This window comes from Tyto alba, unplaced genomic scaffold (assembly GCF_018691265.1).
Source record: "Tyto alba isolate M040663 unplaced genomic scaffold, T.alba_DEE_v4.0 Super-Scaffold_14, whole genome shotgun sequence".
In the NCBI taxonomy this organism is placed as follows: domain Eukaryota; kingdom Metazoa; phylum Chordata; class Aves; order Strigiformes; family Tytonidae; genus Tyto; species Tyto alba.
In genome coordinates, this window is record NW_024881276.1 from 48151868 (window position 1) to 48176579 (window position 24712).

Below are 24712 nucleotides of genomic sequence, written 5' to 3' on the forward strand. Positions count from 1 at the left end.
TCCACAATGGCTTGCAACGTAGTTACGTCAGTCTGAAATACCATCCTTTGTTCTGAAAATGCAGATAACTATCAAAAATGAATTCTGGCAGATGTGGCTTCGAATGCCCTGTACCTTCAGTTTTAGTCTTAAGTTTTCATTCTCGTCTCAATCCTTAAGCATTCATACTTAGTTTTAAGTTCTTACCAAGAAAATAATCTGTATTTGTATCCTGTAATCGGCCAACATGCACTCTCAATTCATGTTGCAGAAAAACTGATGTCAAGGACTTACTGAAGAGCATCAACACAACAGAACGAGATTTTACTTTTCATGCCTGTATTATATCCCTTGAAAAATGATAATATATTAGTACCTAATAATCATGCTAGGTATTACCTAATTTAGCTAATTATGGAAGTCTGGAGAGCTTTTTCATACTTACGCAGCACTATTCACATATACCTTAAGTCTGGCTGTTCTTTCACAAATAATGTGTCACAGTAAAACAATCACATTGTGTTAATAGATACAAGGATGTTTTCCCAACAGCAGTGGTGCTAAACATACACACAAATTTTCCATATTATACTAAATAGATCCGTAAGAGTTCTGCATGAGATACTTAACTTCATGATTACTGTGTATTTGCATCCCAAGAAAAGATGAGTAACTGGAGTACAGTTATCAGAACATAACCCTAGCTTCCTTAAAGCAGAGCATCTTTGACTTTTCTTTATGTAGTAGTTCCCCTTCCACGCTGATATATTTTTTCAATTTATTACAGAGAAGGTACTATTTATTGCATTGTCAAACACAGGTTAACACAGGGAAAAGGAAGTTCACCTACCAAAAGAAAGTAATAGTCTCAGAAGCACAATGGGAACTACCTCAATATTAAGGTTTTTCCACTGTATGTTGCTGTTACTGCAGAGTCAGTTTAATATCAAGTTTTACTGTAGCTCTCAAATTCATACTTCCAACAGGTTTTCACACATTTAAAATGTATAAATATTGTATGCATCAACTGGCTCTTTAGTCTGCTATTTCACCTATTAACCAAAAAATTTACCAAGTTAACATACTGTCTTGGCTGCGAAGTAAGACTTACCTAATATGTAGATAGTCTTCTGATCACTTCTCTGACCAAGGGAGTTAGTCACCTTACAGATGTAAGTCCCAGTATAGTTGTAAGTCAATGGGCTGCTGAACTGCAGAGTATTGTTGACAGATAGTAATCCTTCAGGCCATTGTCCATCCAACCTGAAACAAAACAGTTATTTCAACTGTGAATCTTTATGACTAAATTCTAAACACAACTAGTCTGAAATATTTGCATTAGAGTGAAATTTTCACTGTGCTCTGACATTGTCAATGGGCTTTCATTGGATATCCTCAGTGTCCACCTGAAAACTTAGTATTTAATTTCTGTGCTGAATTCTTTAAATGTCAAAGCTGCTGGCACTAGCAAGCTGTCTAACAAATGAACACTAGTACAACTAAGAAAACAGTATCTCAAAAGAACTTGGAGAAAAAAAAAAAATCCAACTCAAAGTCTGAAAACTAACAGTCAAACTAAGAAGCATCTATCCTGCTGTCAGGATTATCTGACTGTTCTTTCGCATCCAGTTGAGCCACCACAATAAATATTTCTGTCAGTACACACTTATTCACAGGACATTTTGATTAGGATTTCTGAGCAAGAGTTCAAGCAGTTTCTTACCTCTCAGTCTGCCTTTTCTCATCCCCCATCACTTATCCATCTAAATTACAGAACTGAAACCAAATTTGGTGCTTGGTGATACATTTGGGGAAAGAACCAGTTAAAAAAAAAAAAGCCTTCTTTCCAATCAACTGCCTTTTCCAACTCTATCATTTCCCTGTAGCATTCTGTATGAGATTGCAGTAACAGCTGTGTAAGCACAACAGAGGAAGCGGAAAGGGCAAAGGCACTGGAACTATTTTAACAGAGCTGCCAACTGCACATTAAACACCTGTGTAATTACATGCCATTGCATCCCATGTTGCTTTTATCTAAGTATTATTAATAGCTAAGCAGGACTAAGTCATTATTCAAATGCGAGATGACCAGGTCTCAGTATCTTGGAAGCATTTAGCCAGCATGACTTTAAGTAGTAGCAAATTAAACAAGCCCCCTTTGACATTTGAGAATAGGTACTCAAATGGAAAAAACCCTGTAGGTTAGCAGTAAACACGATCTCCAACAAATATAGGTTGAAAACAACATTTCCATTGCTTTGTTGACAATGATTATTGCCCAGAATTGCTTCAGCAATATTAAGTTCATAAAAATGATTAAGCGTGTATTTCATAGTTCATGCTACCAGATGTATTTCTTTCAAAAAACATTATCAAATAGTCAATTCATTTGAAAGCTCTATTCTAATAAAATTCTCATACATGCAACATTTAAAAATATTATTGACCATGAAAATATTACTATCCTAGCAAACACAATGTCACCTTTGCTTCCAAGGGATAAAGATTTTTTTGGTGTGGTAATTCCAGAAGCTATTATAATTTGAAAGCAGTAAGATAGCACACAAATTCAACACAGGTAGTTTCCATTTCCTTAAACACTCAAGCTACCCTTGTTTTGCACAGATTTCCCCTCTCCCCTTTGGAGTTCCTCATTCACCAGCATTACAGCTTCTTGGATGGGTTGTGTTGCTCAAATAAGAAGGTACAGTAATTTTTTTCCAGAAAATTAGGCTTTGGTGGTAGAAGTAGGTTCACTTCTAACCTTAGTTTGTAAGTGATCTTTGAAGCTTGAAGTGCTTTAAATGCATTTAAACATGTATATTTCCTCTGGTATTGTAAACAGAGGTTGTAAAAACTAATCAATACATACATCTCAAATTCAAATCAGAGAACTGAGAATCCAGCTCATCTGAAGAAACAAGTGGTACTGCCTTTGAGAGCCTGACATGCTTTTTGCAACATAGGAATTTTTATGTGCTGCCATCTCTCATCACACTGATTTTTAGCTAAGCATGGGATGGGGATGGCAGCCTACTGTAGCACATAGGTGAAGCACACATTGTAATAAACGAAGTTTAGTGTAGACATTGCATTCTGACTACAGTTTGCTGTAATACCCATTTAAGATTGCAACAGCTGCTTTTAAAATTAAGTTGTAGTAATGTTTTGTTTTCCTGTGAAACTGCCATCAAGCAATTCCAAACTTATCAATGCAACATTTTCAAACTACATTATGTCTATTGTTCCTACATGTTAAATTATATCTACCGTTGAGATGGTAGGGAAATGGATTACAGATTCACATAAGTAAATATCCCTGTGATTTTACCAACAGAAACACTGTAGCACAGCTACATATAAATCTATACTGCCCTTAGGAACATCATTCCCTTTGTTTCTACAAGCAGCAAATCAATTTGTAATAGCTGGGCTGATGTTTTTTTTTTTCTTCACAGAACAGATTGGGCTATGCTTGCTTTTGTCTTCCTCTGTCTCTTGACCAGAGACATCCATGGCTGCCAAACCAAAGCAGTACATTTCAGAGTAGGGCCCACACAATACATATATTCATGAAATGCTGCTGTTATGTAAGAAAATGTTAAAAAAAAATGTTTTTTATTAGATATGTGTTCAAGACCTAGTTTCCATTATTATGTAAAACACGGCATTTACCTGTCTTGGCAACTACTTGAGCACTTCTCAAAAACTTGAGAAATTCTATAATTCAATAAGCAGTATTTGCCATCTAAACTGTAATTTCTACATTTTCTAATGCAGACACAGAAGTCTGTTCAAGTGTTTACAGTCTACTTTAAGTAGTAATAAAGCAGAACTAATGAAATAGTTGGATCCCCGTTAGATTTACTGGGCTTTACCCTCTATACGGCAACATAAACAGTTTAGTGTACTTTATTAACTACAAGACATTTTATCCTGAGAGTAATGACAAACTTTCAGGCTTGCAAATTTACAAGATAACCACTCACCCATATTTTCATACATACATTCTCTATCCTCCTTCTAAAAGACTAGATAATACCAATTCAAGTCATATGCTTCTTGCTTTCAAAACAGGTGTTTGCAGTAAACTAAGAGATTATACCACTTCAATGATATGGCAAGTCCCTTTTTATAAATATTTACCTGGTCCATATAAATTCCATAGGTAATGGATTTGCATCAGCATTACATCTGAGTTGAACGTTCTCTCTTCCAATGAACCAGTTTCCATCATAGCCAGTTACTGAAACTTCTGGGGCATCTGGCAAAAAAAAAAAAAAAAAGATTTCACGTATCAATCACAATATTTTCTTTAAACACAAACTGTGCAATGGTCAGCTTAGTGGAGCAGAAGATTTTTTTGGGGTTGTTTAATTTAAAAGCAAAACCAGGCAACACCAGTACAGTTTCAAGCGACAGCAACATATACAACAGTGGATGAGACCAGGAACAGTAAGTTATTTCAATGAGTGCAATTGCCCCACTGTGTGTTTTCAGCAAACATACAGTACTTTAGGGAAGAGAGAGGACTTCAGAAAAGAATCAGTTTCATGTTTTTTGCAAGTGAGAAATGGTAATTTAGAGCTACTTTTCACTAACAAGATTCAGCAAAGGACTAGAAACAGTTTTAAGAAGCCAGGTAATTAGTAAATCAGAAAGTTCACAGATGTCAGTTGAAAAGGTTAACAGTTCGCCAGTGGCATCATGACACTGAAGTACGTTGTTATGGCTCTAAAAAGCAATGAAGCCACTTCAGATAAGCCAGAGACACCCATCTGAAATACTCAGACCACAGAACCGGTATAATTTGGTATAAGCTCCTACAGCAGAGATGGAGGAGTAGTGGCAAAGGCTGTAAGGGAAGACTAAGTAACAGAGACATAAAATCTTTGCTTCTCACTTGCTGCTGTGTGGCTTATTACACAATTTTGTTAAGTTCTCAAACATGTCTTAGCACTAATTTCAGATAAAACAGAAGTTTAAGACTAACTTGCTTCCTCATTTCACTTAAAATACAGAACTTCATTCTGTTATTCACTGTTTCAGACAATAATGGGGACAAGTAATCTTTACCTCCATTTCTGTATCAATCGTACTTCAATCTAGAACTTAATTTCAACACTGACAAAATAAACTACTACTAAGCATTATTTTATGCCCAAATATGTGATTCTTTAGCAAACAGAACAAAAACAATCCCCAAAAGAGATTCCAGTCAAATCAAAACAGTCAAATTGACTTTTTCCAGCCACTACATTTCTTCTAATTGAATTGACCAACTACTGTAATTTAGGAACTTTAAAGTAGCACACAGCTGAGACAGGATACTGAAAGAACAACTTGAAAATAGTTTGTTTGGTCACATATGCATTGTTTAATAAAAAAAAAATGGATCACATACCTAAAGCTTATTTCTCTTAACTGGTTTTGGCTAAGCAGCATTGTAAGATATCTCAGTTCATATTCATGTGTTTTAAAGACACAGATTTGTTCAACAAGCCTGGTACAAATTTGAATTACACAAGCAATTTCAAGCTGAATAAAAAAAATATTAGCAATGTATACATTAAGTTCTTGTTTCTTTATGCAAATTAGAGGGGACAAAGCTTAATGAGTAATTTGAAAATAGCTTACTGACTCCCATAAGATCTACTTTCAATTCCTCATCTCAAACATAAAACTTCATTACAGTTTTTTTTTAATACATCTACAATTTTAAGACACCATGAACAGTTTATGGATCAACTGAGTTTGTCATTTTGCCTATAATCTTTTCAATGTTAAATATAAACATGAATAATAATGTTTACCCATGAGCCAACATCCAAAACAAACAGTAGAAACATAACAGTATTCTAGCTTTGTGACTAGATTTTATTTATTTTCTTTTTTTTAGTATGGAGTACCTAGGTTTCTACTCTTGCCTGACTGACTTCTTATCACACGCTTTTCTATACAGTTTTAATATCCCTTTTTCTCCTGAAGCATTAAGTGTTCATCTCCTTCCTGTGGAAGGTATACACTGATAAATAAGGTGGTTATAAGATATATACCAAGTAGTAACTACCTCACAGAATACTTACACTGTATGTCCAACACTTGAGGGAATCTAATTTCCTTTTCCAAAGCAGGGTGCTTCACAATACAAGTTATAAGTCTTCCTCTTGCAAATCGTGTAGGGACAATCATATACTGACTTACAACTGTCACTGTTTCATTTGGAAACAAAGTAGAGCTGGATTCCATTTCACCAAGACCTCCTTCCCAGTCAATCTCTGCAGCAGGTTTTCCAGTGGCTGCTGTACAAGTGGCTGCTACTGTCCTATTTGCACCATCTATTAGAGGGTTTGGTCCTTTTGTTAAGCTCACAACAGGTTCAACTAGGGAGGGGAAAAGAAGTAAATTTAAACAAGACAGACTCCACATCTTTGAAACTGTTGCTATGTGAAAGAATTAGACAAGGTCTAATCCATTTGCAGAAGCCCATACTAATCAGATATCCTAGAAATAAGACCATTGCATGTATCAGACACGATAGCTCTACAAAGCTTTGACCTGTTGATACTGTTCACACCTTTGTCCACTCAAAGTTTAATGTTGCTCATTCACTATGTTTAATGACAGGGAATTCCAATGTGATTACGTTCAGAACGCCAACTACAGTGCTCCAGTTGCAGTGTCTGAGAGAAAGCTTAAGATATTAGGTTTAAACTATACCATGATTATAAGAAAAGCTTAAGTTCTGCTGCACTTTCAAGTGTTATACTTATGTAGACTGTCAGTTTGTGTTATTTCAAAGCTTCTTAATTCAATGTTTTAACACCCGGTGTTAAAGCTTAGAAGCTTAAGCTTCTGTTGATCAGTACAATAATAGAAACTGATTCCATGCTGAAAAAGGGAGTTAGACACTAAAAAAGTACACTTACTATACTTGTATATATACACATTATCTATAAAACTTAGTATGTACAAATATAGGTAATACATTTTTGTATAAAATCTGTGTTTTTGATACAAATAAAATGTATATATAAATAAAATTCTGTCTCTATATATATCATCTTGTGAATGAATCCCTATAGAAGTAAAAAATTTGAACTCAGTATTATGTCTAAGACTCAAGAAATCCACAAGCAGAAGGACCTGACCTCCTTGTAAACCTACTGCTCACCCCAGAATTTTAGAGGTCTAGAGAACACACTTCCTTCTAGAAGGAAGTTGAGTTCCTGATGTACAAGTCTCCTGTTGAGGGTCATAGACTGAAAAGCTTTTTAAAAAAAAAATCATTAAGAAATCTATGTCAACCCTGTACAAGCCCTCTACCAGTCACAGCCTAAGTCGGGAGTACTATCTGGTGCTTCAGATACAAACCAGGGTTTTGCTCTCTAGGATGGCCCATTTCTCTCATCAATACTAGAAGATACACATTTCCCACTAGCATACCAACTTATTTTGCAATCCTTGCCTTTTGACCTCATGAGGCTGAGTCCTCTGAAGCCATTACTACACACCATAATGCTTCGGAATCCACCTCAGTGCACCAGCCCCCACTAATCACAAAGCAGAGACAACTCTTGCAACTTCTGTGCCTTTCAGTATCAGAAGTGTAGTTCACAGAACTTCTCTGCAAGAAGTTGAACCTGATCCACATATCTTGAAATGAAATGGAGCAGAGTTCACAGTATCTGGCAAGATACTCCTCTGACTACCTATATTTTTAAGAGATAACTGGCTAATAAATATTTTCAGCTTGAGTGATTTCAGTGCCAGAACCAGTTTGATTGTTTTCTGATCATTCTAACACTGCTCATGTCTGAAGAAGGTAGTTTATTATTTGCTCAATTACACTAAAAGGAAAGACAACTACTAAATGGGTAACCACAAAAATGGGTGTTTCCTGTTCTATGCTTAGAAATACTTAAAGAATATAGCTCATTACCAAATTGAAGGTTGGTTGTTTGGGAAGACACTGCATATGGATTTTTCTACGTCATTTCTCTGAATGTCTACCCTCTGTGATTTGTTAGTGACTCTATCGTAAATAAACCAACAGCAGTGTTTTTCTGCCAAGTCCTACATTCACTCTTCTAGATGTGAAGTATCTAACATGACTTCCTTCAGAATTTCATTCCCTGCTCTCCAACAGCAGCAAGAACTAAAGTTTTCTGCATCAACTTGGATATTTGTACTGATGAACATATAAAGCATTCAATCATCTGAAAAAAGCCTTTAAAACCTAGTATGAAATACTTTTGCGTGGTATTAAGAAGAATGTGGACATCTTATCAACTAGCACTTTTCAAACACCATTACTTTATCAGAACTGTATGAGAGAATCCACCTTCTATACTGTCTGACATGCATCTTCCTTTAACTCCTTATCGTACGAATTCCTATATTAGTGTATCTAGGATCTACTCATAGTGACAGATCTACATGTTTGACATTGTCATCTGTGCTGCCCATCCTTCGCTTGTAGCATTGGTAAGAGCTAACCTGCAGAAGACCCCCCGATCTACTTTATCAATACCCATGCTGAGAACTCCAGCTTAGAAAACAGTGGAGTCAAACCAAGCCAAGCATTTAAAAGGGTGATATACAGTGCTCAAACTAGTAACATAAAAATGTTAGCTCTGCAAGCTACCCTATCACACACTGTCTCTTCTGCCTTCAAACACCATTTCAGCCAGTTTAGTCAACAACTTGAAAAAGAATCAGCTTGACAAAATTCTTTGCAATGTTTTGTCCTAGATTAACAAGGTAAGTTTCAAAAACTGAAGTTTTAAGCAAGATCAATATACCTGCTTGACACAAGAAGCATTTTCATATTGTCACTGTCTTAACCTCTTCTTTTACATTGCATTTCCTTAAGACAACATGAAACACTAAGCAAAGCAAACTGGGAGTGCACGAAGTCACCAAACATGGTAAGTCTGTTAAGCTTAAGTAGCATAAGACAGAGGTTCTAAATATGGTCTTAAGAGATCACTGTACTGTGGCAAAATACAGGACTCTTATCCTGTAGCTGTTTTTAATTCCATTTTTCTTCAGTGTCTCTTACAGTGTGCAAGAATCTACTACATGATTAAGTATACCTACTACGCATAGGAAAGAAATGAATTATTTGCTGAATAGGAACAGACAGGGACTAGGAAAAAAAGGCAATGTTGCCTGGACTGGAAACAATTTCAGTCCCAGGACATAAACTTTCCTCTCCTCACTTAAATGAGTTTTTCAGCACAGTGCAAGAACACAGTCAGAATGAAGCTGATCTTAAGTTACATCAGGTTTTAAAGTTTGATTGCAGCTATTCCATGCCTTAAAACTGCTGAGCTCAGGCTAGTAAAGCTCAAACGTTATTTCAGTTACATGCATATTCTGAAAACTGTTACTTACCCAGTATTTTTACTGTTTAAGGCCAGATGTCAGTGTAGCAAAGTTTTCAGAAGGACAAAATTGTGCTGCTGAGGCCACAGAACATAGGTAAATCCAACTGAAGGTTGGCTACCCAGCTGTACATGTAAGCCAAGCAGCTGCTAACTAGGATGGAAAGGCATCTTTGCAAGTGGTAGTTGAGTTTTGCAATTTAGAGACTCCTACCAAGTCACTGAGAAGCTTACAACTACCAGCAACCACCTGCATCAACTATGAAAACAACTATGATCAGGACCACTGTATACCTAACAAATACTACTTTACCTATTCCAACTGCATTTTTTGATAATATTTATCTTATCAAGCAAGTTACAGTCCTTCTACATTTGAAAACATAGAATAGTAAACACACAGGACATACATTTGCTTTTCAGGTTCCATCTCAGGTTCTCCATAAACCTGAAAATTTGAAGGGTAAAATGGACACAACTGATGTGATCTGAATAAAAAAGGATCTTAGAAATAGGAACTGACTAGAAGTTATGAGGGAAAGCAATAAGAACCTCCCACTGGATATTGATGAATTACAACAGGTGAAACCAAGTCAAAATACTGCTACCATAGCCACAGACATAGACACTTATAATACAGACAGAAGACAGATGGAAGAGAGCCCTAAGGCTACATGCTTTCTATATAACATTCAACTTATTTGGTCAAGTTATTTGTTTCCAATTGGATTAAGCCACTTGCTTTGATGCGTTTGTTTTGCCCCACCTTGTGGTGAAATACAGTTTACATACTATGCTACAGCCATCTGATTTATCTCATATAGTGTTCTACTACCATGGAAAGCAGAAATCAAAGACAAAGAAGATATTAAGAAGTACGCTGTTTACAAAACTAGAATCATTGAGGACCACCTCAGCTACAGAAAAGTATCACTTGACTACTTGCATTGGATACAGAAGAAACTTACTCTAAGTAGGTAAAATACTGTAAGGAAAGGGCAAGACATCAGCTAGTTTTCAAGTTTCACAACTGAGTAATCATTTTATCTCCTACTGCACTACCATCTAAGTCTACCTGTACTTCAGTACTAGTCCTTTACTACAGCAACACTGAACCCTCAACAAGATAAACAAGAAGTAGATTATGAAAAAAACTGAGTTCATGTAAGGTTTACATTTTTACCATCCACAACCAATCAAGGGCTTAAAGAGCCCCTTTCTTCCCATAAATCCCATCAGTAGTCTAGGCAGTTTTGCTTCACATTATACAGCGCAAAGAACAGTTTACATCACCAGTCCCAAGCAGCTACACTAACATCATATTAGTAACACATTTACGGGGCAGTTTAGCCAAGGTGGTAGCTAAGGCTGTATTTGGCAGTTTCTCAGCACACACAGAGAGGTCCCTAGTATCAGCATTGCCAGATCTAAGTTCTAAAGCACTGTCCAAATGTTTAGATTAGCACAATGCCTAAATAGGAACTGCTTATTTCTTTTTAATTTCTCGACAATCAAATAGCAAGTTCTAAAGCAGCAAGACCGAGAAGAAGTCTCTTCAATTATGTTAGTTAGAATTTTATGAAAGACAGGCAAATACATTTTTTTGTATTGTCATTGGGTTAAAAGGTAAAACACAATATAAAAAGTTTGCAGAATTTCACTAACAGGTTTGTGCTACTGATTTTACTTCCTTTCATGAAGAAATTTACTTACCTAGTACTGTTACAGTTGTTGTCGACTGTGTATTTCCAAGTGGGAATGTAACTGCTTTGCAAATATACTCTCCTGCATCAGAAAAGCTTACATTTTTTAAGAGGATTGTTGCATCAGTAAGTGAGTAGTTTTTAAATGACACTCTTCCTTGGTATTCTCCTTGAACAGATATTCCATATTCAGGATGATGAACAGCAATAGTCTGTGAACTTTTACCATGTATCTTCTCCCAAGAAACTTGTGTTATTGTTTCATTTACATCAATTATGCATTTCAATGCAACCTTCTTCCCCCAAACTGCTGTCACATGTGGATCAACAATTGGTCCAGCTAAGGCACCTAAAAACAAAGCAATCATTAGTTTGTACACAAGAAGGTTATACCTCTAAGTCTTCACATTAAGCTCTCTTTAGTAATTAGATTGCGTTTTTCAAAGAGAATTCCTACTTTTGTCTGAATAACTGTATTCTAGATGATTCACAGCTGTGTGTAAACATTACAAAAGCATGCTTTAAGCACAAACATCAAAGCTAGGTGTAGATCAACCCTTCCTCTGAGAATACTATCACTAATACTCAATTTTCTATAAAAATTGCCTGATAATAGTGTAAATGGTATATCAATCCTTTGGGAGTTTAACTAGATATGAGCATTGCATGTATTCAGATTTACTGAAAAAACATTAATCAGACATGTTACTTTAGCATTCTGATTACTGATCCAGAGCATCAGGTAAAAACTTAAAGTACTGCACTTATTTATACTTTCAAAAGACGACTCCTAATAAATGTAATAAATACAAGGAGAAATGCACAAGTGAAACTTCTACCACTTACCATAACAGTAAGTACTTAAAAAGCAAAGCAACAAACAAAAAAAAACCCAAACTGCACAAACTACTCCTTGGTAACAGTCAACCTAAGAACTCTAATTGTAGCTTCAGTTCCCTAGTTTCTACTAAAAATACGTACCATCTTACACATACTATCTTTCTGGTACACTGTAGTGTGGTGTCTTCACACTAGATCTTCCCTCCATATTAACACAGTAAATATGCAAGATTATGTGTGTTTGCTGAAGATCCAATGTATTTCCATTCAAAGCCTAAAATACTTTCCACAGTAGCAAGTGCATTCTGAGCAACACTTCACACCACCTCCTTCCAAGAGAGGAAATCCACCAGGACAAAGCAGTTCATTAAGCCACAGGTTCACGATTTCTTTTGCCAAACAGATGCTCCAGCTACTTCAGTCATTCTTTCTCTTGGAGTAAACTAACATGATGAAAAAGAATCAAAGTCTTAGCCCACACTGTATTTCTTTTTACTGTGCTTAAGTTCTTACAGAGTCATTCAACTGCTCTGATTTGCTCTTCATTTATCAAATCAGTACTCAAGCCATTACTCAGAAAGTTCACCCATGGAAGAAGATTCAAGTCTAAATTTTAGTAGATCCATTTTCACAAGTACGTAGAGGTTATTCAACTTGAGACATGAACGGCCTTTTCAGTCACCAAGTTCCCACAAAAGAGAAACCATGTGTCCAGGGAAAAATTCTCTATATGCCTTTATGTACGAGTCCATTCTTAAAAGCTTTCCATTTCCCATCAACTGATTTTTCAGTGCTCAAACCATAACCAAATCAATGAAGCCACCTAAATAAGTGATTTAAAGATTCAGCTATGGATTTCTTCAGTATAATACTACTAAATAATGCCAATAGTATGAAAACATTAAGTTACACAAATAAATCAAACTAAGCCAGAACTTCATACCAAGATTGTTGATATGCCAGTCACTAAGAGAGGCTGGTGAGGGGAAAAAAATAGCCAGAAAACTCAAAGAACTGAGTAAATTTCATCTAGAGGATACCTACCATGACTAATCCACAATTCACAAAAGGCATGTCTAGTCTCCTCATGCCTCTTGAGGTAATACACATTGTTGAGACCAACGTTGAAAGGAGAGCAACTATTTGAACACTAACTGAAATGCACAAAATTCTGCCCAAATGTTGTTTCCACTTGCCACTGCTACATTTCATAAAGTGGACTGTTCCTTAAAAAGTATTTAACTATTGCTTAATACATTACATATAAATATGGCTCACAAGTTACATTTCTCCAGTGTCTTTCAGAATGTACAGATTATACATATTCTGTACTGTCATTTAAGTAAAGAAAAACACTTTTGTTCAAATATCAGTTATTTACAATGTTCAAACCTACTGAATCTTAACCTGTACTAAACCTTAACATAATCATCAGCTGTATGGAACTCTAACAAACTTCGTACAGAAAAGCCCTACAAGTAAACTTACACAACAGCTGCTCCAACTTCTGAGAAGGTAACAAACTGAATTGTAAAATCATCCTAGTTAGTGGAACACACAAGCTGTTCCACTAACTTCCACTTAGTAGAGGCTTTAGCTACATAAAGATGACCAGACTACATTAAAAAAAAAAAATTCTGTCAAGACTCAAGTAACAGTTATCCCTTTTTGGAAGGTGTGAAAATAAAACATTTTTTCCACCAAAGAATACTTCTAACAGCTCATTTGTGCCATGAGAACACTGTGTTCACACATGAATTGCATGAATATTTTCAGAGCCAAACTTTTTTATTGCTGCTACTTTCACAAACTTAGCTGAGCAGGCCTCATAAATATATTTACTTCTACACATACACACTCTTGCAGCCATAGAACTATTAATCAGTTACATCTTGCTGTTCATTCACCTTCTCCAATAAATGAATCAGAGCCAATAGATCATTACACATACTTTTACATGTTTATCTTATGTTCTGACACAGGTTTACTCTCCAAAGACAAAAAAATCAAGTCATGCTACTCATTTAATTCAAACTTACATATAGTTTATGTAACAGTATATATACTCCAAAGTGTTTCAAGTTTTAAAAATAGTTTAAAGCTCAAGTGAGAACAAGCACATCTTTAATTTGCAATAGTGTTTTTAGTTAAATAATAACTGGCTGTAGTTTAAACCCAACTTTCTGGTGGCTGAGCAATCAGGCTAACAGTTGAAACTAGCAAGTTAATTACTGTGGTCATATTCAGGGCTCTCCAAGACTCAGGACTCTAAAACAGGTATTCCGTTTGACAAAGAGACTTCCACTTGAGAGTCAATACTTTGCTCAAAAGATTGTACTTGAATAATGAACAACAGCTACATGTCTACTCCAAAAATAAAGCTTTAGAGGCTTACAATGCACATGATTCTGAAGAACAAGACACTTCAAGGCCACATGATTCATCTACTTAACTGATCCAAGGTACTGATGCACTGGACACATTTACTGTTTTAATAAAGCCTTGCTCTCCTCCTCTTGAAATCTAATACTGAGACCTGACCTTCTTTGCTTCCAGTTTCATAACACTGAAGGCCTTGTCTATCATCATTCTCAACATCTCTTAAGGAAATAAGTTGTATTCACATACTAATAGAGATCTGATTTCGCAACTTCAAGGCAAAACCAGCATCATTACGTTTCCTTACATTTTTCCTTGGATGACAGTTTTTGTGGATCTTTTTTCCCCTTTTTGCTCACTTGGAAGACAGAAAAAACAGCTTATGTCTTCCCTCTCATTTCCTATTTATGTGTGCTGACAGCTCATATGTTCCAGCATGTCTTTGACACATGCAATGAGGTTCTCACACAACCCAATTAAATTGAAGACACTGTTAGATGACTTTTACTGGTGGGTAATTACTTGAGTATCATATGCTATGGCACCCAATCCCACTGATTTCAAAGCTTTGAACTTAACTGTATCATTCAGTCTATACAAGTGGTTTAGTACTCCTTGTCTGTACCAGTCAGCCATACTTCCTACTGTAATTAAACAGTTCATAATACTGTTCACATCGCATAGGCAACAGACAGGGCATTAACCTTGTTTTGACGAGCAAGAGTTTGTCCAGTACTGTTTCATATGCAGCCTAGTATTAGTTGCCATCTCCAGTGCCTTTAACTGTTTCAGTTTTAGCTATTTACCTATGCACTGATTTTTTTGATCACACAGTGATCCATTCCATGCTAATAATACTTCACATCCAAGTCTCTCCCAAAACTACCTTATGTCTAAATCTAACAGAAGTAGGTGGATCCTCCTAGTTGATCTACTTGACACACCTATTTTCCAATGTATATGCAAGCATGCTAGCAATACTCTCAACCTCTTTCACCAATAACACTTAGTTGCATGCAGACACTGACAGTCTACATCTCAGCTTCTCCAACTGCAACAGTTGCTCTTTATCTCTTATTTTAACAACTGAGAGGGCTTATAAAAGAGTAGTCATTTAATATTCATGGCTCCACACTTACATAGTAACATCACAAGACTGCCCTACCTCAACTTTAAGTCTTAAGATAAAATTATTTGAAAGCTTATTATCTCATCTCCAAGTGCAGGGAGAGAAAGCATAAACTGATTGTTCTAACATTCTTTGTATAGCACCTTCCAGAGGAACATGGCTTTGGCACTTTGAGTTCTAATCACCTCTGCTCCCTCCCCAAAAAGCGCTGCAGCAGTATTTTTTCATTTTCCCATCCTTCACATCACCATGCAGACAAGATTTCAACACCCAGTACTGAAAATGCATCTCAGTCCAAATTGTACAATCTATTGTTTTATTTCAGGTAAACACTAGGTTTCTTTTTTTTTTTTTTTTATTTAAGAAAAAATTTTATCAGGTTTATCTTGTGTTCACTAGCTCTGTTTCAGATCACTGCAAGAATCTTACTCAAAAAGCAAGGCACTGATCATTCTCAATTAACTTGTCAAAAAGCACTTTGAAGAGTCAAAAAAATAACCCCTATAACTCACTTCTAGTATTAGAAGCCATCAAATATTGACTATGGTAACAGAAGGTATTCACTAGTATTTATTAATCAAGCTTCTCTCACTAACTGAAAAAAGAAAGATACTGAGGAAATGTAGGGTCTTGAAAATATCATGACCTTCACACAAGAAAGTACTCATGCTATGAAGTGAGAGAGTACTCTTCTGACTTCCAGGCTTGTTATTTGTTTTAACAAACAGCAGATTTAGATATTTTTCTATATGGAACAGCCATGCCCGAGTCTAATTACAAAAGCAATCCATGTTACTAGCTGCTGTAGAACCATGCTCTGCTTAACAGGACACCACTGGCAAGACAGAGATCACACCAACACTTCCAAGCCACTTATATTGCACTAGCTGTCCACTGTTTGTGCAAGACAAAGCTGAACTGCAGAAGAGCTGAAAAACTGAAGTTTTTCCCTACATCAGCAAGTTATTCAGTTCATGGGTATATCTGGCCTTAGTAGACACTAACACAGGGAACTAGGAAGATTTCCAATCAAGAGTGGAGCAGAACAACAAGAATATCCAATTTTGGTGACAGCAAGTTGCTTTGTCAGCAGAACTTCCCATGAAACACTCTTGAGGTCAGGATAAGCATTATTGTTAGGTCTGCTTAATTTTAGGTGACATCAGAAAGCTTAAGACTCATTCTTCCAGTTCTCCTTTTCATGCATCAGCACTCATGTACCTAAGAGAGCCCAAACTCCAAAAATTCACTTGTCTTCCCGATGTAGCCTGCCGAATTGGCTCATTCCCTGCTCAGTCTATCGCAACTGGCAATGCAACAGAGGCAACAAGAGCACAGCCACACATTCTAGTGGCATTCTTGCTTTTTCTCTTTTAGCTACAGAATCAAATCACTTAAGGACACCACAGAAAACAAGCCTGAACCTTCAACTTGAGGCTTTACAAAAATATATGCTTAAATTACTGGGAAGTAAGTGTGTGTACTTCTGAGTACCAGAGCATGATCAAATTACTGTGTCAAAAAAAGATCAGAACCAAGGAATGAAGAGATTCTAGATTAAGCAGTACAAAATACTCGAACACTGACTTCTAATTAGAATTGTTAAGCAAGTACTTCAGAAAACAACCCTGCACTTACATCAAAGAGATTGTATTATAACCCAGTGTTTTTCTCGCCTAAGGATCTGCTTTATCACAATCGTCGCTTGAAGTGGAATGCTAGTTTGTCAATAAAGTTTTTGGCGGATGCTGGCTGGGAGCAGAAACAGGGTATGAGGTTGGCTTCTATAAGCATTACATTTACTAGGCTCAGCTCAAGTAACCTTTTTTTGTACAGCACTTTTTTTTTTTTAGAAAGAAGAAAAAAGAACAACAAGAAACAAACCAGACATATTATTTCCATCTCTGAGCAATACCTAAAACCTTCGTCAGGGTTTTTCACAACAGAGTAGCAGGCATACAAAGGCCTACCAGAAGGCAAAAAATTTTTGTTAAATGAAGCGTAGCAATTGAATAGTCTGAAACCAATAGTACTGAAATCCTCTTAGTTGGCAAACGCAGAGAAAGGCCACCTCAGGCTGCTTTTTCATTTTATTACTGTTCAAGGGACTTGATCTTTTGAACCCAGAGGTCAACTTTATCTGATACGAAAAGGCAGCTAGGCACATTATGACAATCATTTGATTACTGATATATTCCTACATTTCTCCCATTGTGTTGATACCTTATTACTGTAGCTCATGCACATTCGTCACTTGGAAATGCATCTATTAACTTTTGAATGTTAATTTTCTACACCTACAAGTGGACCAAAATTAGGTTCCAGTCAACAAATAAGCAACTCTTTTCTAGGTGACTATAGTCTACATGCTTACAAAGGCTAGAGTAAAGGGAGTATCATTTCTCATTGAAAACTTATTTTTTAAAGTTGCACAAAGGTAAAACCTCTCAGGCAATATGTAAGCTGAAGACACTGGCCACAAGATCTAGTTGAGTTTGAGAAAGCACGAAAAGGTAAGTCTCTTAATTTCAGTACTGTCTCAATCAAAAAAGTTAACTGTTGTTGAAGCAGTGGTTTTACTCAAGACAAATTCTCAGTTAAGTGGTATCATAGGATGTTCTGCAGAATTTAAGTACTGTGAACCTCTACCTGCTGCTCCTAAGTGTAGAGCTGAGAAGGTATCACACCATTCTACCAGAAGGCTCATGTTACTGAACTCCTTCATTCCCCACAGCTTGTAGAAAGGACAGTTAATTATTTTCCCCTAGTTGTTGAATCAACAAGTATATTAATATATCTAGACATTAAGGAATACTGATATTTGTGGGGAAGGCTACAGCTACCATTCACAAGATAGCATCCAGAGCACACAGAGAAGATTCATGCTGCCTGTTAAAAGGCCAGAGAATGAAATACTGGACAAAAGACTTTCATCCTAATAACAAATGGGTCAAGATGATAAAGCACACAAAGTTCTACGGAACCACAATAAACACTTATATGAGGCTGACATTTTCATCACAGAAAGCAAGGAGGCAGATTAGAAAGAGGTATTTTACTTGAGTGCAACACAAAGTCCAAGAAAAAAAGCAGTTAAACTTGGGAGTTTAACATTAGAATAGCCTGAGCCCAACTCAGAGACATGAGTTGAAACTGCAAAAAAGCTCTGCACCTCTGAACTTGAAGTCAGGGATGGCTGGGACCCACTATTAGTTCTTAGCGCCATTTTCTTCATATGTTAACTGGTACTTCTATTCCAGTTTCACCACCTCCACATAAGGCAGAAACTGTGCCCCTGCATACTCTGCTTCCTACAACGCTGCACAGACCTTCAAACAGAAGGAAACTAAATACAACATAAGAAACTAGAGGAAAGTTTAAAAAAGTTTAGGCTCATGATTCAAACTGAGTTGTGAAGGACACTTAGAAAGCCAATTTTATAAGGTTAAAGCTCTAAATCTAACTGCTCACCAAGAATGTTTACAAAGTTCCATAAATTTTAAAACATCATTTGGAATTTCAACTTAAACCTTATTAGCATCAGTGTGTTTTACACACTCTTAATCATCTTTTATGTACATTTACACATAGCAAATTAAAACATTAATGTTTACTCTGATACTAAGCATTCAGATGTTTACAAGACATGTTGAACTCTTAAGACAAGCTATGAGGCAGCTGGAAGTTCTTCTGCAATGAACATTCCAACCTCTGTTTAACCAAACCTCCCAATCCCACACCCTTTAAAAAGAAACAACTAAGACAACGAGGTACTCCTTTGTCCAACAGATGGGTCAGGCTCAAAAGTAGGACTGGAAAAGAACATCTCATCCTTGGTCCCACTCCCTCAAACAAGCTTTATGAGTAAACAAGTAGTTCTAAAGTTATCAATACAAATAAACACCACTTCTTCCCTAAACATCACAAAAAACTTCACATGCCCATTTAAATAAATTTTAATCCCCAAGTACCAGAGCAATAGGTATAAACACACTAAAAGAAAAGCAAGAAATTGAAAAAAGCAATTATTCATGTAACTCAAACCTTTGACTGGAAAGCCAGATGGTCTTCAAAATCTTTTGGAACACAAAAGATGAGTTTTGACAAACTGACCTGGGGTTAAAATCCTCCTCCTATGTGGCATCCTGTTTAAACACAACCAAAGTATCTAACAGACAGAGCAAGAGGTCAAAAGGAACATTGTGCTTCCGTTCTGTATCTTGGTGGAGCTGCCAACTAACTGCATTAGATACAGAAAAACAAGTTAAACCTAATGACTGTAAGAGTTTTAACAGACTTTTTTAGTAAAGTAATAATTTGGTCTTCCTTCAAAATCTCCTTAGCTGATATTACACACATGCTGGACTCAATTATAAGCTCTCCTTTCAGGACCTTATTTGCAACAATCCATTCCATACACTTACACCACTTGCACTCTCATGGACCATTCAGTTAACCCAGATTTCACTACTCAGATTATTTCTGACTACATGGCTTTTAGAAGTCTTCTCATTCCCAGTCCTCTTGCCAGCAACCTGCTGATTCACATTTTTTCCACCCATGTTTCAAGACTACCCTCACTTTCTTTGCAAATCAAGGAGCTAACAGAGTTATATACGAAGGTATTATCAAATCCAGCAAGATGACATTAACTCAGAAGACATGTAGGATGGCAAATTAAGTTCATTTTTAATGCTCAGCTAGTATCACTTAAAAATAATTATAAACCCAGAAGTTCTGTGTTCAAGAGCACCAGTGCTTTTAGTTAGCACACACTTACTTAAGACAGAGCACTCTCAATTACTTTTTTTCATCCTCAGGTCTACTGCATTTGGAGTTTAACTTGAATGTTATATTCAACCTGTTCAATTAAATAGCTGTTTTCCCACCAAACATTTTTCACCATTTTTATCCTTTCTAGTTATCTTTTTTTCAGTAAAGGTTTTCCTCATTAGAGGACCAGCCAGCTCACAGCAGGTAATCAGTCTTCTCTATTACTTACTTCTTGTATTCTGATCCACAAGCAGATACTCAGTTTTTGTTATACATTATTCTAAAATCTTTCAATTCTTCAAATATGTATATATGAATCCACACCAAATCTATTAGCATCAGTTTGCCCTCAACTGAGTCACCATGACATACTCAAATCACTCCTTAGAGACTAGTTCTTTCCTTCTCAGACACAAATAAGACTTGGAGAAGTAACAGACAGCCTTCAGTTTCAAGAAAATTAACTCATTCTGAGTATATTCATTAATAAGCTAGCTTATAACCTGATCTTTAGACATAAGTTTACTGCTGCTTGCTTAAAATTTATTTTAAAAGCTCCATTTCTTCGTTTATTTGCAGGGCTGTGAATTCAAGGTGATGACAGAAATTCTACAAAGGAGATAATATAACACCTGATCACTTAGTTTTAGTCAGCTAATGCTTCAGTTTTTCTGCCTCCTATAAATCAAGTACACAGAGCTTCATTTGCCTTTAAATCACCCCCATCACTTACTACCACGTGCCTTTCCTGATACAAAGAGACAGTTACATGCATTATACAAAAATCACCACTTCCTGGATATCAGTTAATTCTTAAAAGGTTTCAATTCTAGTATGCTCTTCAGAACTAAGTGTAGAAGTTCCAAAACTGGCACTACTACACTAAGTTTCAAAGCAGATGCCAACACAATACCATGACACACGTCATGCTTCAAAACAGTACACTACCCACTTCATATTTTGTATGTGCACCTGCCTTCACACCAGACCTCTGACAAAGACGGTCATCTTTACTCCTTAAAAGTGTAAAACTAAGACGACAACAGAGCTTCCAGGCCACAGTCCAAACTTGTTCCTGCTCCCTCTTGCACTGCACCTCTGAACAAAACGTGGCCTCGTCTTCTTGACACACACCCATCAGGCAGCAATAACACCTCCTTCCCCTCTGCCTTCCCCCTTCTCCAGGCTCATCAAGCCCATCTTTTGCAGTCTCTCCTCACACATCTATGCTCCAGTCCCTGACCAACACGGTGACCCACCACTGGGCTTGCACCAGTACCTCAATGTCTCCCTGATACGGGAGTGCCCCAAACAGGACACAGTGCTCCAGTGTCAAAGAGAGGTGAAGGATCCCTTTCCTCAACCTGCTGTCATGCTTAACCCAGCCCAGGATGCGGCAAGTCTTTCTTCGCTGCAAGGGCAAACGGTTGTTATGTGCTCAATCTGCTGTTCAACAGGATCTCACATCTGTGCCTGTCGAGCTGCCTTCTAGCCCACTGGACCACAGTCTGTGCTGTTGCATAAGGATGTTCCAGTACAGCTGCGGGACTCCCCACTTGCCACTGCAGAACACCATGAAGTTCCAGACAGCCTGTTTCTCCAGCATGTTGAGGTCCCTTGAAGTTGCAGTCCTACTTCCTATTGTACCAAACTGTACCCCAGTTTGGTATCATCCACAAACTTACCAGGAGCACTATATTCTGCCTTTGAAGACATGAAATGGTGCTTGCCTCAGTATCAATTTACAATTAGCTATCAGTGATACTCTGTACAACTGAACTCCACCCTTCAAGACATTCCCAACCACCTTTTTTGTCCTTCATGTGCTCAGAGAAGGCTTAGAGGAAAATTTGCTATATAATCTTTCCAGAGACTGAAATAAGCCTGACCAGGCTATAATTAGATGATTTTAAGGGTCTTTTCCAACCCAAATGATTCTGTGATTCCTGGATTCTCCTTTCTTGAAGACAGATGTGATGTCTGCCTTTTTCCACTCATCAGGAACCACCTCCAGTAACTATGACTTTTCAATGGTGACATAACATGGCATCAGCCAATGCACACAGCACTCTCAGGAGCATCCTTGTGGCCCATGGTCTTGAATATGTCCAATGGCTTAAGTACGCTCAAACTGTATTCTTCTCTGTGTGTAATGCTACATCCCATGGACTCTGCTCGTAGACTCAAGTAATTGGGAAGCCAGAGGGCAGACCTCACCAGTGAAAACCCAAGCAAACACAAGATATTGTACATCTTGGCATTTCCCATTGTCCTTCTTCACTAGGCTCCCTGCCCTACTGCGCAATGGGCACCTATTTTCTTTAGTTTTTCTTTTGCTGACAGTGTAGTTACAGCAGCTTTTCCTGCCACCATTAACAGACCTTACTTGTTCCAGCTGCAGCTCAGCTTCAGTTTTCCCAGCTATATACTTACACTCTCCGATGCTATTTCTGTGTTCCTCCTGCTTCAACCTTCTGCAGACTTTCTTGGTATATTTGAAGCCTATTGGGGAATTCCACGTTGTTACATGCTGACCTTCTGCCAGACCTGTTGGAGTTCCTGCACATTGCAGGGGACTTCTTTCATATTTTGAAGACATTTATCTCAAAGATCAGTCAGCTGTCCTCAGCCCATTTGCCTACCACAGCAGTTTCCCCATGAAAATACTACACACAGATTCCCAAATAAGGTGAAAACTTATCTTCTACGGTTCGGGGTTATAATTCTACTATCAATCCTGACCACTTGTCTCAGTATTTCAAACTTCAGTCTCAAGGCTACTTCAGCCAACAGTGCCATTGACTGTTACACCTTCAACCAGTTCTTCTTTGTTTATGCATAACAGATCAAGTAAATAATGTTCCCTAGTCAGCCCACGATCACCTGCATCAACAAACTGTCTTTAACATACCCCAGGTATCTCCTGGATGGTTTTTGTCCACCCCTATTGCTCTTTCAGCCGATGCCAAGGTAGCGGAAATTTCCCATGAACTCCCTACCCTGCAACAAGGCTTCTTCCAGGTGCCTGAAGAAGGTTACATCTACTTTTTGATCAGGCCAGGAGTAGCAGACACTTACTGTCACCTGTTTTGGTCTGTCCTCTCACCATTACCCATAAACTTAACTGTCTTGTCATAATGCTCAAGAGCAAAAGTCCATGCTTTCTATACATTCTTCTGTGGAGCACTACCTTTCTCACCTTCCCAACTTCCCCTACCTGAAAGGCATGAACCTTGCTAATTGCACTATTTCAATCATGAAGCTATCCCATCACATCACCAAAATCCCAGTGAAGTCCTAGGTCTGAAGTAGTGCACAGTCCTCATTTGTACTGTCTTCACAATCGGAGGGGAAAAACCTCTCCTATCATGTCCCCTCAGACACATCTTCATTGCTCCTCTTATCTTCAGAGGAGAGAAAAATCTGATGACATCCCAACATACCCAGTTTAAAGCCTGTCTTACAAGTTAACAATATTGGAAAAGAAACTCCCATCTTACTTCATCATATAAACCCAGACTCTGATACAGCAGTTCCTGTTTCTCAAGGACAGCCCAGTTAGAGAAGTCCAATTCCTACCTTCAACAGCAGACAGATGCATTCCCTCCTAGCTGAGTTTTTTTCCCTCACTGGCATAGGCACTCAGGTTGTCAGCTCTGCACTTATGTCCTTTACCTCTGCCACTAGAATTCTCTAATCACTCTTGATAATGCCCAGGGCTACCCCTGCAGAATCATTGGTGACCTGTGGATATATATGCAAAACATTGCAGTCAAAAGACTAGACTTACTCTCTCAGTAACGTCCTGGATCCAATGGCCCTGAAAGGAGGAAAGATCTCAAGACGTCAGGTCAGCATATGGGGTGTCTCCAAACATCACAACAAGTTCTGACAACTATCACCCTCCTTTCCAACAATACTAGGTCCTTCACACAAAATGGGAGACTATTAAGACATACAGAACTAGCTGCAAACATATGATGAAACCACTGAGCAATATTTATGTCCTCTGTCCAATCATTAGATGTGCTAGGACTACAGTTCTAGGTACTCCCCTAGCAGTACAAATATCAGCTAGTAGCCAGTAAGTTAATAAGCTTTCGTCAATAAAACAAAAAAACCACTGCCACACCATCTCTCAGTTGACACCACCTTGAAAGACTGTCAAGGCACCACTGTGTTGACAGGCCTAGCAGATACTGCTGAATGCATGACCCATGGAATTAGCAAACCAAAATTTCATCCTACATGTTACCAAAAGCAACAGATGACTGAGGCATATTCCTAAGCAAGTCTTTCTGCCATTAGGTCAAGCACTACTTAAAGGTCCACAAAATCAAAATGTTTCTTTTCCCAATTCCATTTTAAGTAGCAAATGTTCCAATGCCTAGGAAAGTTATAATTCTACACCGCAAAAAAGGGAATCCTACAGCAGATATTGTATTGAAGTAGTTGGGCTGGGCTGCAACTACTGAAGTCTTAGTTATCATAAATTAACATCTGATCCTTCAGGCATTTCC

General features: G+C 37.5%; 1 protein-coding gene across 2 annotated transcripts in view; it reads right to left on the reverse strand.

The window, feature by feature from the left end:
• Positions 1 to 24712, reverse strand: part of NECTIN3 (nectin cell adhesion molecule 3) — a 63618-nt gene that overhangs the window by 26094 nt on the left and 12812 nt on the right. For both annotated transcript variants that reach the window (XM_033005257.2, XM_033005256.2), the window contains exons 2-5: positions 11082 to 11420; positions 6066 to 6362; positions 4126 to 4243; positions 1091 to 1242 (exon numbers count right to left, since the gene is read on the reverse strand). In XM_033005257.2, the coding sequence (XP_032861148.2) occupies positions 1091 to 1242; positions 4126 to 4243; positions 6066 to 6362; positions 11082 to 11420 (906 nt within the window). The remainder of the gene's footprint in view (positions 1 to 1090; positions 1243 to 4125; positions 4244 to 6065; positions 6363 to 11081; positions 11421 to 24712) is intronic.